The sequence below is a fragment of the Lethenteron reissneri genome, chromosome 39 (assembly GCF_015708825.2).
Source record: "Lethenteron reissneri isolate LAM-NWPU_2019-01 chromosome 39, ASM1570882v1, whole genome shotgun sequence".
NCBI lineage: Eukaryota > Metazoa > Chordata > Hyperoartia > Petromyzontiformes > Petromyzontidae > Lethenteron > Lethenteron reissneri.
This window is the reverse complement of record NC_083817.1, coordinates 3,254,667-3,267,955: the sequence shown is the minus strand read 5'-3', so window position 1 is coordinate 3,267,955 and position 13,289 is coordinate 3,254,667. Positions and strand designations below refer to the sequence as shown.

At 47.7% G+C, this 13,289-nt stretch overlaps 1 protein-coding gene across 1 annotated transcript; it reads right to left on the bottom strand.

Annotated features, from left to right (window-relative positions):
- Window positions 1–77: 77 nt before the first annotated feature.
- Window positions 78–5,716, bottom strand: LOC133351918 (zinc finger protein 367-like). The gene is made up of 5 exons (XM_061567520.1): window positions 4,998–5,716; window positions 3,528–3,678; window positions 2,708–2,827; window positions 2,383–2,548; window positions 78–2,052 (listed from the first exon to the last, which is right to left on the bottom strand). The coding sequence occupies exons 1-5, from the start codon at window positions 5,220–5,222 to the stop codon at window positions 1,773–1,775; spliced, it is 942 nt and encodes a 313-aa protein (XP_061423504.1). The 5' UTR covers window positions 5,223–5,716; the 3' UTR covers window positions 78–1,772.
- Window positions 5,717–13,289: the final 7,573 nt, after the last annotated feature.

The following is a 13,289-nucleotide window of genomic DNA, read 5'->3' as shown; positions in this document are numbered from 1 at the left end:
TTGATGCACATCCCCCACAATAACCCTCACAGCTTTCTTCAACAAAGTGCTCCGAAGACTGTAGCCAAGAAGCAGTGTTTAAGTACTTGTATATATTTTTTTTATTTAAGATAAAAACTATACATTCATACAATGACACATTCAGGAGGGCTTTCTGGCTGGTGATGCCAATGATGTTTTAAAACACCTCTTTGTGGCAATGATCAGACCCATGCCTTCAAAACAATTCTGCTGCCAGAGCCTAAACGTCTTAACGAATCAATCATATCCACAATTACCTCCGTGTTCACACTCCCAGCCTGCAATGGCAGGCTCATTTATATCAAAACGCCCTGCTATAAACTCCCCTTCTGTAAAACAGATTATTTTTTTAAAAATCACACTTCAACTCCAGAAGCTGTAAAGCCTCGTGACTGCAACGTCTGTGCAGGGCAGTGCTTTAAGTTGGCTCTATACGTTAAGAATACAATCACTATTCCTTTCTCTACAGTTAAGTTAGAATACACAAGCGCTTAACCTTATCAGTCGAATATCAACGCACGCGGAAGGGTGTGAATAAACGTCAAAGTGCACTATGTAACTGGTCGGTCTTGTTAATGAAAACGCAATTACTTTAAACATACTATTGTACTTTTTAAAATGTAGTTATCTGTATGCAAACCAACAGAGAGAATGAATGCAATTAGTGTCACTGATAGCCAGAAGCCCGAAGCAGAATATACAAACATTGGCAAAAGGTCTAAATTTACAATGCGTATCAAACAGACAAGCAGATTTACCCCCTCCCACCCTCTATGTACAGGGCCAAAACCCAAGAAGGCCTCCAAAGAACAAAAGTGCAAAAGGTTTTGGTTTAGATTTGGAAACTTAGGATTTACACTTCTTTCTAATAAAAGCCTGTGGATAAAACGAAGCATTTCCCACAAGGCGTGACTTGTTTTCGAGTTAAACGATGGCTGCTGCATCGGTTTGTAGGAGTTGTAAGTAAATTTGGGATTGGGTGCCTTGGTGAAATGGGATTTATCATAATTATTACCATTGCGGGAGAGGAATGTCGATGGGTGTTATAGGGCTCTGTACAAATATTTTTTTGTTATGGTAAACTATTAGTGCCAATAGTAGCGTGCTTGTTATTGTCACAGCCGCGCTATGAGGAGCAGAAGCCAATAAGAGACTGAAGAGGTGGAGACTGCTGAGAGCGTCAACAGGGGTCGTCAGGCCGTGCGAGGATTTCAAGACGGCTTCCCCTATTTTCAGGAAGATGGGCCCATAACTCTTCCTGCTCATCTTTGGGATGCCCAAAGACTCGTACTACTCCTGCAAATTCGACTGTCGTAGCAACTACGTTCTCGTCGTCAGAGCGAGCGTTCCAAGAATTGAAGCTCCAAGGATATCGCCACTGGCGTTGCGTGGACTCGCTTTACGTTAAATTGTCGTCTCGCCATGTTCTTAACATAAATACATACGGCACACTTGTCTAGCATAGCAGACTGCAGCGTTATCCATTATAGGCTAATATAACATCCAAAGGAACGAACAGGGCCACTGATGTTAACGTCAAACATTCAGAAACAATTTGAGTGCTGTGCGCCATGACGAACAATTGTGACTCAGCCACTTGCGCTTGGCACTTTCAATTGGCTTTTCTTCTCCCGTTACCCAAAAACCAGTAAGGTGTCTCACATTGCTGTGAATGAATGCAAATGTGAGCTGGAAGCTCGCAGGAAATGGACGTGGGTGGGTGGGGTGGGAGGTAAATAACGTACGTCTAATTACAGGGAGGGCATTTCTGCGGCCAGCTCTGCCAGCTGGGCAAGAGCTGAGACGCCATGCCACTGCTCGGCGGGTGACAAAGGCGGAGAGAGCGGCAGTTGCTGCTCCGCCCCCTGCCAGTGCCTCTGGGTCACGTCATCGGGGTTCAGGTCGCAAGTGGGGTTCAGGTCGCGAGTGGGGTTCAGGTCGCGAGCGGGGCTGACTCCAAGATCCCAGTCGTTTCCTCTCTCCTTCAGAAGCAGGGCTGTTCCACTCTCCTTGGGTTTCCAGCAATTGGAACTGTAGTCAACAAAACGTACAAAAAAAGGTTTTTAAACATATCCCATGTGTACTGGTGCTGTACACTTTGCCGAACTTTATAGAGGGCTGGCTTAAAATGCTACCAGTGTCGGTAAAAACGTGCGTGGTGCAGTATCGAATTAAATTGTGTCGTGGCCAAATGACACGAGGCTGAAATTCATGTTCCTAAAACGGCAGCAACGGTCGCTCATGGAGCTTTACCAAAATCAACGTGCGAGGTGCCAGTGGACCTCTCACCATCATGACATCACTCTTTCCAAAAAACTACGGTGACTGGCAGCGGTTAGTAGCAAGGAAAAATCGTCTCACTTGTCCGCCCAATTGTGCTCGTCCAAGTTTTCCTGGTTGTCTCGCCGGCTGTGCGACGACTTTTCCTCCATTCCGGAGCAGGCCGGGTCGCCCTCCTCGCGTCTCAAGCGAGCGTACGGGTGGGCGGCGCAGTGTCTGTTCGCGTGAGTGAATCTGCTCTCGCAGCCTGAGTGTACACGTCGGATGTGTACGCACACACACACACAAAATACACGGCATTTAAAACAACAACACAAGTACTTCTTCCCTCCTTACCAACAAGGCTCACCCAAAGCATGCAACGGTTCTGTGGTATTGTCAAGTTAAAGACACAGTGCGCTATTACCTGGCTCTGAGCAGATGAACGGCTTCTCGCCTGTGTGCAGACGCTGGTGCGTCTTGAGTTGGCCGCTCTGTGCAAATGCTCGGCCGCAGTTCGGGAATTCGCACCGGTATGGGCGCTCGCCTGCTCGCAGACAAGAAGGGGAAGGAACATTTATTTAGCCTTGCTCGCTCAAGAAAAACTTCATGTGCTTTCACCCAAAATTATTCTTTAGTTCTAAGTAGTGTTTTACATTGTGCTGGAAATGCCATGTTAATTTCGCTACAACCTTAGACACTATGAGACTCCCAAGACAAGCTGTCATCCAACGCAGTTTTAGTTAAATCAAAGTCCGTTCATTTTATGAATCACGAATAATGTATTTCCAAAAAAACAGAATTATATACAAAAAGTTAGAGTATCCATTACACGCTACATTTTTTACATCTTTGAAAATAAAGTGCTGCTTAGTACCCTGTGGAAAAAAAACGACCAATGAAAAAAAGCCACTTCGGGTAAGCCACCCCGGCCAATGGTAATTACGTGTTCCTGCCATGACTGCACCACTGTCCGTCATGTGACCCAACCGCCCATGAACCGTTTATTCGGTTTAAAGCAAGAGGGGGGGAAAAAAAGTAACTCAAGAGCATGCATTTGAGCTCGAGTTATTGAATAAGAGTTGCCTGGCTCAGCTGCAGCACACGCTTTAACGGGCTCGGCTGTCATTGCAATACAATGTCACACGCGGCGAGGGCATGAGAGGGGGGGGGGAGGAAACGAGAAACCTAAACTTCAAACGCCTAGAGGGCTTGCACGGGGACAGATGGTGGGGAAGTGGGCTGACCGGTGTGGGTGCGGAGGTGGGCCTGGAGCGACTTCTCCCGCGGGAACACGCGGCTGCACACACGGCAGCGGATGTGGCTCGGGGAGAGGGTGCCGGCGTTGATGAGTTCCCGGATCACCTCGGCCCTGGGTCGCCCACGCTTGCCGCTGTCCTGTGTTTAGCACAGAGTGGAACACAGGCGGGGGGGGGTCATTTAGTGATTGAACGAGTTGATGATGGGCGAGTGAACCCGTGTGTTGATATTTGCATGGGCGATTGAGTGATTGGATGGCTAATTGAATCTGTTTATGGGGGACTCGGTGTATTCACGAAGCAATGGATTGGGTGAGTGAATCTTTGAGAGCGATTGGGTGTTTGAATGGATCAGAGAACGAGTGTATCGGGTGAGACAAACAAGTGAGAGTACAGTACTTGGGTCGGTGACTGAATGGGTAGGTAAACGAGAAGGATGTGCACGTAAACAATTGTGTGGATAGCCGCAGAGTTAACCGAGTGGAATTGTTAATGAAAAATTTGGCGTGTTGGACATTCGTGTATAATCGTATTGGTGAATGAATGAATCAATCATTTCGGACAGGCAAGTAAAACTCCTGCCGCGATGGCTGTATGTGTGCAGCAGTGTTCGCCACTCTCTTAACAGCCTTCTACACACAGTGCCAATTAGACACCACCCCCGACCACCACCCAGACAACACAAACGGGGCTCTTTGTCCACACTGCCGCCACCTTTCATTCATTGGACACGGACACCACCGCACACGCTCCCGCCAAGTGGCGCGCTCATCGACTGCTGCGGGCAACGTTTCATCCTCAATCCTTCAGCAGTCCGTTTCGTTTCTAAACACGGCCGTGACTCGTGCGCGATTCACATCCTCGCAGGCGATCCTCGGCCACTGGACGCAGCTGCTTGGGATGATCGGAAAGCCGTGGACAGGCTCGGTGGCTCCTTGCGAGCGATATTCACGGGCTCCGCGTGTAGCGGGAGAACCCGGGTTCAAGAAGCAGCAGGAAGGCGGTGCAGTGCCCAGCTGCCAACTTTTTTTTGTTATTTTCTTTGTAGTGTCTATCGTAAAAAATATATATCGGTTCCTTCACATAACCAAGGAGCGTGATGGGAACGCAGATACATATCTTTAAAGCGTTAGGGCGCGGTTGTTGTTTAAAACGCGAAGTGAAAGCGCCCGAGCTGCACTTTTCCCGCTTTTTTTATTTTTATTATTTTAACGACCACGCGGACGCGGCGCACATGGCCCCCTTTCATTCACCACTGCGCTCGCTAGAAATTCACTTTTAACGAATTAAAACATCCAACACGACACTGAACTGGTAGTGTGCGCGTATGTTCACGACAACGATCATTATAATCACAACAACAAAAAATGCGCTCGTAATGCTTGACGGACGTAACAAATGGAGACAACAAAAAAGAGAGTGAGAGATGCGTACGCGCGGGGTGGGTTGTACACGGACCTTGCAGGGGGTGTCGGGGCTGGACGCGAAGTTCGGGGACGCTGCTCGCCGTGGCCCGGGGCTCAGCTCGGCGCGCCCGGCGCTCTCTCCCCACTTCCACGGGTAGACCATGCAGTCGCCCAGACCCGGGCTCGTCGGGGTACCCTCGGGCGGCCGGGGCACGGGCCGGATGACGGACACGGCCGCCCCCTTGGTGGGCGTCCGAAACACGAGGCTGTCCGACATGGGTATTGTTGCAGATTCTTCTGCTGCTGTTGATATTAGAGTACTGCTGCTGCTACAGCCCTGCTGCCACAACTGTCGTTGATGGTACGGTGCTGCAGTTCTTCCGCAGATGGTACCACACACACACTAACTGTATTATTACTGCCGATACTACTCCAGATACTATTGCTGCCGATGATACTGTTGCTACAGTGACGATTGCAATACTGCTGCAATTGTCAGTACTTACTGCTGCTACGAAACGGAACGGCGGCTGCGGCCGCTGCTGCTTTGCTGGTTGAGTTTTTTTTCCCGCTTAAAATTCTCCCGCCTTTTTGCAGAACTTCCGGGTCGCGCGCTCGCATTTGGTAGCGCACATGCGCGGCGCCGCTCGCCATGGCTGCACGCGATTGGTCAACGCCTCGAAGGGCGGTGCTCACCGAGGCGCCCTCGGCCAATGGGGCGCGCGGAAATTTAAAGGTCCGCGCATGCGCTCTACGTATTATAAAGTGGGCCGTCTCTCTGAAACAGTCATTTAAAGAAAGTTGTGTTGCTTTTTAAAAAAATCTGTAATCATTAAAATAATGGGAGGGGAAGTCAATGAAGAGCAACATAGTTAGTTGACCGTCAAACGAGATGTCCGGCCGTCCTCGCCCTTTGTTTTTTAAATTAAACACGCGAAATATTAAACATTTTTGGCGCCATTCGGTGGTAATTGTCGGGGTTTTGCGCTTCCAGGTCACGGGGTGACCGGCCGTCCGCGCGTTTACCGCCAAATTGCAGTGCCGCCCATAGACACCGAGTCACTCCACTGCTGGATGAAGGCCTCGAGCGATGTGCAATGTAAACATCCACCCAGAAAAGACAAACATCAACCCGAAGAGCCTTGACACTGTTGGGGCAAGTGGTGTTAGCGAGGCCGGCACAGTGGCACACGAGGGGTGTGATTGGCCAGCACCACGCCCGGCCGCCTTTGTCTCCCCAGTGGCGATGTTTACACACCGCACCGGGTAACTAATTTGAGGCTGAGTCGAACTAGGGGAGGCCCAGAACCGGTTGGGATAATCGTCACGGCTGGTGTTGACCGGTTCGTAAGTGCAGCGGCACTCACCGTGAAATGCATAGGAGCTGCAACGTCTCTTCATCATCTTGCATAGGAGCTACAACGTCTCTTCATCATCTTGCATAGGAGCTACAACGTCTCTTCATCATCTTGCATTAGGAGCTGCAACGTCTCTTCATCATCTTGCATAGGAGCTGCAACGTCTCTTCATCATCTTGCATAGGAGCTGCAACGTCTCTTCATCATCTTGCATAGGAGCTACAACGTCTCTTCATCATCTTGCATAGGAGCTGCAACGTCTCTTCATCATCTTGCATAGGAGCTGCAACGTCTCTTCATCATCTTGCATAGGAGCTGCAACGTCTCTTCATCATCTTGCATAGGAGCTGCAACATCCCTTCATCATCTTGCATAGGAGCTGCAACGTCTCTTCATCATCTTGCATAGGAGCTGCAACGTCTCTTCATCATCTTGCATAGGAGCTGCAACATCTCTACATCATCTTGCATAGGAGCTGCAACGTCTCTTCATCATCTTGCATAGGAGCTGCAACGTCTCTTCATCATCTTGCATAGGAGCTGCTAAGTCTCTTCATCATCTTGCATAGGAGCTGCAACGTCTCTTCATCATCTTGCATAGGAGCTGCAACGTCTCTTCATCATCTTGCATAGGAGCTGCAACGTCTCTTCATCATCTTGCATAGGAGCTGCAACATCCCTTCATCATCTTGCATAGGAGCTGCAACGTCTCTTCATCATCTTGCATAGGAGCTGCAACGTCTCTTCATCATCTTGCATAGGAGCTGCAACGTCTCTTCATCATCTTGCATAGGAGCTGCAACATCCCTTCATCATCTTGCATAGGAGCTGCAACGTCTCTTCATCATCTTGCATAGGAGCTGCAACGTCTCTTCATCATCTTGCATAGGAGCTGCTAAGTCTCTTCATCATCTTGCATAGGAGCTGCAACGTCTCTTCATCATCTTGCATAGGAGCTGCAACGTCTCTTCATCATCTTGCATAGGAGCTGCAACGTCTCTTCATCATCTTGCATAGGAGCTGCAACGTCTCTTCATCATCTTGCATAGGAGCTGCAACATCTCTTCATCATCTTGCATAGGAGCTGCAACGTCTCTTCATCATCTTGCATAGGAGCTGCAACATCCCTTCATCATCTTGCATAGGAGCTGCAACGTCTCTTCATCATCTTGCATAGGAGCTGCAACGTCTCTTCATCATCTTGCATAGGAGCTGCAACGTCTCTTCATCATCTTGCATAGGAGCTGCAACGTCTCTTCATCATCTTGCATAGGAGCTGCAACGTCTCTTCATCATCTTGCATAGGAGCTGCAACGTCTCTTCATCATCTTGCATAGGAGCTGCAACGTCTCTTCATCATCTTGCATAGGAGCTGCTAAGTCTCTTCATCATCTTGCATAGGAGCTGCAACGTCTCTTCATCATCTTGCATAGGAGCTGCAACGTCTCTTCATCATCTTGCATAGGAGCTGCAACGTCTCTTCATCATATTGCATAGGAGCTGCAACGTCTCTTCATCATCTTGCATAGGAGCTGCAACATCCCTTCATCATCTTGCATAGGAGCTACAACGTCTCTTCATCATCTTGCATAGGAGCTGCAACGTCTCTTCATCATCTTGCATAGGAGCTGCAACGTCTCTTCATCATCTTGCATAGGAGCTGCAACGTCTCTTCATCATCTTGCATAGGAGCTGCAAAGTCCCTTCATCATCTTGCATAGGAGCTGCAACGTCTCTTCATCATCTTGCATAGGAGCTGCAACGTCTCTTCATCATCTTGCATAGGAGCTGCAACGTCTCTTCATCATCTTGCATAGGAGCTGCTAAGCCTCTTCACCATCGCTCAGCCCACGACGTGTCCTGCCCAAGCCCCAAATGAACTCTTCTCAGCAGCAGCTACAAATCAAGCCTCCATCCAACCTGTGCTCTGCAAACCCACGTGCTTACACTCCAACACGTGTCTTTGTTGATGGGTATAGCCAAGCGTGGAGTGCGTGGCGTGTAACCAACCCCAAAGCCTTCATCCAGCAGTAGATTGGCCACGGCCGATGTTTATATGAGTGGTTCATCTTTGATTAATTCCTGCAGTCACGAAAGCTCTAAAATTAAGATTATATGAGTGGTCTTCATAGGATCAGTAAATGCAGAGTGGGTGACACGTGCGAGGTGGCTACACGTGTGTGCTGTGCACCATTCGCCTGAGTCTCCAGTTGTCTATACAGAAAGCTCTTGTATAATAATATTTATTTTATATCGTATGTTTTGTGATGGAGCATTGTTCCATTAAAAAACAATAATCATCGTGGTCAGTCCGCTGCTGAATGACCACCCTCATTCAGCTGTCAACCCACACGGCTTACCCCGTATTCTTGTGCAGGGAAATTGTTTTCAGGTCTGTACGGTGTACATTCGTTTCAATGCGGGCAAAACATTATATCTGTCTATTTTGATTTAAAGCTTTCGTGACTGCAGGATTCATATTCTTGGTTATTTCGGTAAAGTCACGTAGAAGGGAAATAAATTTGAGAAAAAAAATTGCTGTTGATTTCACACCTGATGATAATTGCTTGTGTTGCAGTCGAAACGTCGTGAGAATTTTTTATTGTTTTATATTATTTTATTATTTCCCTTCTACGTGACTTTACCGAAAGAACCAAGAATATGAATATCTGTCTATTTGTTTGTGTTTCTCCCTTTATGATGGGACTTTGTCGGATGAACGTTGATATTTAGAAGGGTACTGGGTACCCAATAAGGTCTGAATTGGTCTCTAATAAGATAGGGCACTGATAATGGGAATAAAATAATAATGATTCATTATTTTATTTCTATTAATTTTATTTCTATTACTTTTTTTACCTACCTGACTTTACCAAAAAAAACCTAAGAGTATGAATCCTTGCAGTTACGAAAGCTTCAAATCTAGAACTGATAATGGGATTGACAGCTCAGGAGTGAACTAATCAGACATTTAAATTGTACCTTGAGTCACTTAGAGCTCGCTACATTCACCACCATGTCCACTGCAGCATCGTAGTGTAATCCCCCCCAGCTGGGTATTATAATGCATTGCATTATCGAGATTCTGGATCGCGAATATAATAACATGCTTGGGTCGCTGATGAGAACCGCGAGATCGAAATCATTCCAGAGTTTGATTGCTTGGACACATGCCGCTTGACAATTAATTATACTCTTAGGTTTTTTCGGTAAAGTCACGTAGGTAAAAATAATTTATTTATTGTGATTATTTTATTTCTATTATTATTTATATTATATTTTTTATTTATTTTTACCTTGCAGTCACGAAAGCTTCAAATCGGAGCAATTAATTAGGTTGATGGGTTAACACGTTTGTATTTTTTGCGCTTATGTGGATACACGTGACGGAGTTATGCTTATAGTACACGCTGCAGTACAAGTCCATGGCTTTACCCACCGATGTTCTCTTTACATTGCGAATGTGGCGGCATCTATCGGCTGCCAGGGTAACGTGCACCCTCCAAGACCCAACATGAACACGCTGCTACAGCTGATAACCTTAATAATGTGAATGTGTCGTTAAACCCGCCACCACCGACACAGCCAAATTGGTAAGGTTTTATCACCTAAACAAAACGTGCCAATTCCTTACGGGTGGTGGCGGATTCGACGACACATTTATGCGATCGAACCCAAAAAAAGTAACCCGTAAAGACAAAGTTTTTCACTATAAATCCTTTATATGCCCCACTAGGGGGCGCTCTAGCGGGGTACGCCCCCCCACCACGAGGGGGCGCTCTAGCGGGGTACGTGCCCCCCCCCCTCACCACGAGGGGGCGCTCTAGCGGAGTACGCGCCCCCCCCCACCAGGGGGCGCTCTAGCGGGGTACGCCCCCCCCCCCCCACTAGGGGGCGCTCTAGCGGAGTACGCCCCCCCCCCACTAGGGGGCGCTCTAGCGGGGTACGCCCCCCCCCCCACTAGGGGGCGCTCTAGCGGGGTACGCCCCCCCCCCACTAGGGGGCGCTCTAGCGGGGTACGCCCCCCCCCCCACCAGGGGGCGCTCTAGCGGGGTACGCCCCCCCCCCCACTAGGGGGCGCTCTAGCGGGGTACGCCCCCCCACCACGAGGGGGCGCTCTAGCGGGGTACGCCCCCCCCCCCCCACTAGGGGGCGCTCTAGCGGGGTACGCCCCCCCACCACGAGGGGGCGCTCTAGCGGGGTACGCCCCCCCCCCCACTAGGGGGCGCTCTAGCGGGGTACGCCCCCCCACCACGAGGGGACGCTCTAGCGGGGTACGCGGCCCCCCCCCCACGCCCCACGCTGACCAAGGCGCCTTCGAACAAAACAACAAAAGATCATCGATTATTCCGCAGCATCGGAATGGAGGGGGGGGGGGGTAAAAACGCTGGATAATCACTAAATCATGATTTAAAATAAATAATTTTGCACATTCTTGGCTGACGTTATTTTTGAGGTGTTGAATGTTTTTTTGTGTTTTTAATTTCTTTACCGTATGAAATTGGTAAAAATAAACATACAAATAGACACAAAATCCTGCTTATAAAAGTTACTCTCTATACTATACCGTTAATTACCACTCTGCGTGGGGTGAGGTATTTACGTGTTTAAGTTGTATGGACTGTTTATAATATTTGACACTGATATCGAGCGCAGTTTCTTGTTTTGTCACACATCGTGGTGCCGATCACCAAACTGGAGCGAGCGGTTTTGTCGGATCGGCCATGGACTGCCGGATAATGTTGGTAGCAGCCGGATAATTAATCGATGATCAACTCTATAAACAAATTTTGATTTAACCAGGTAAGGCCCACCGAGATTTAGAGCTCTTTTTCAGAAGCGACCTGTCCACAACAGTGGACATTTATAGCAACCAAACGTTCTAAACGAGTGATGTTGATTCTAAATGAGGGAAAAAACCGGAGGACCCAGATAAAAATCCACGCGACCACGGGGAGAGAGAGAGACACGCAAACTCCAAATATACAGCAGCAGGCGTCAGGATCGGGATCGAACCCAAGATCTCCTGCATACCAAGCGAGGTAGTTAACATCTCATAGCCACCGTGGCACCCCACAATATTGTTTCAACTGGGCAGCTCCCTTCGTTTAAAAGGCAAAATTGGACCGGGTTCAATTCATACGCAGAGATATCGTTTCGTTGTAAACAATGATCTCTACTTTTTGATTTAAAGCTTTCGTGACTGCAGGGATTCATCTTCTTGGTTCTTTCGGTAAAGTCACGTTGAAGGGAAATAATAAAAATAAAACATAAAATAAATGTATAAAATAATAAAAAATAAAACATAATAAAATAAATGTATTTTATTTTATTTTTCCCTTCAATGTGCCTTTACCGAAAGAACCAAGAAAATGATCTCTACATGAATCGATACATCGTTTGAACCCTGGTATCATGGGCGTCAGACGTGTATCGATTCATATACTGACAATGCCATGCAATGCCACCATGCCATCGTTAGAATACATTTCTGGAGGTGAACTAAAACCCAGTAGCAGAGGTTCAGTTGAACCAAACAGCACGTGGTACCGTAGGCACCAAAGACAAAGATCCCCCATATAACCCTCATTAGACTATTGGGGCAAGTGCTGTTCGCGAGTAGCACCTATGAAGGCCAGGTACGGCACAAGAGGGGGGTGTGATTGGCCAGCATCACGCCCGGCCGCCTTTGTCTCCCCCAGTGGCGATGTTTACACACCGCATCAGGTACTCAATTGAGGCTGAGTCGACCTAGGGGAGGCCCAGGACCGGTTCAGATAATCGTCACCGGTGTTTGCCGTGAGCAGGAATCAAACCCGGGTCACCGCTCCACCACCGCTCCCCACCGGATGCAACGAACATCAACTTAAACTCAACAAATCGATCCAGCATAATAATAATAATAAGAAGAATCGATTGCTCAACGTGCGGTTCCACCAATCGCCGTGTCCTATAATGAACCCGCCCACGCGATTCTTCGGATCGATACGTGTCAAGAATCGTGATTCGTGTATCGAAGCCAATTGTGTCAGACGTTTCGGGACTGCCTCGTCAATTCGATTTGTTCTTGCGACGCTTTGGACGTTCTCGTTCTGCAGTTCTACTCGGCAGCGTGGTCCAGATGTCTTTGTCCTTAATACTATCCAGGACGTCTGTTAAAAAGAGCTTAATAGCTTATCGGATTCCTCCAGTCGAAATAAGGATTCTGATTGTGACCCCAAATTAATTGAACTCTACATTTGTTTTATTTCATTAGAATGTTCATTCCTGTTTTAAATTAACCTTACTTAATTTTTTTTAGATAAAGTTTTAGAGAATTAAATGGAGGTCACAATAAATATGGACCACCCTGTACCTTTAATTCCTTGCATATACATTCCTATCGCTACCATAAAGCCAGAAAAAAAACATTTACTCTTCAACGCCGGATCCAATGAGCCACCTGTGAATACAATCATATTTGTTTATACATTAAAATGTATTTCAAGTCGAATTATAACATTTAAAGTGACGCATAAGAGGGAATTGAAGAGCCATCTCCGTACTCTTAGTTTTTTTTCGGTAAAGTCACGTAGGTAAAAAAAATATAAATGGAAATAACTCAATTAAATCACGACGTTTCGTTGGCAACACAAGTCTCCGTCTTCAGGTGGGACCGTCACATTTAAATTTACTGTAAATTTACTGTAAATTTAGCTGTGACGGTCCCACCTGAAGACGGAGAAACGCCGTGATTTAATTGAATTCTTTTCATTTATTATTATTATTTTACCTACGTGACTTTACCGAAAAAACCTAAGAGTATGAATCCTTGCAGTCACGAAAGCTTCAAATCTAGAATTAAAGCCATCTCCGTCGCAAATCCCCCTCGGGTCCCCCACCCCCCCCAACCCCCCCCCCAACCGCCCCCACCGCCATCCCCCCAACCGCCCCCACCGCCATCCCCCCAACGCCCGCCCCCAACGCCCGCCCCGCCTCTTGGCGCGG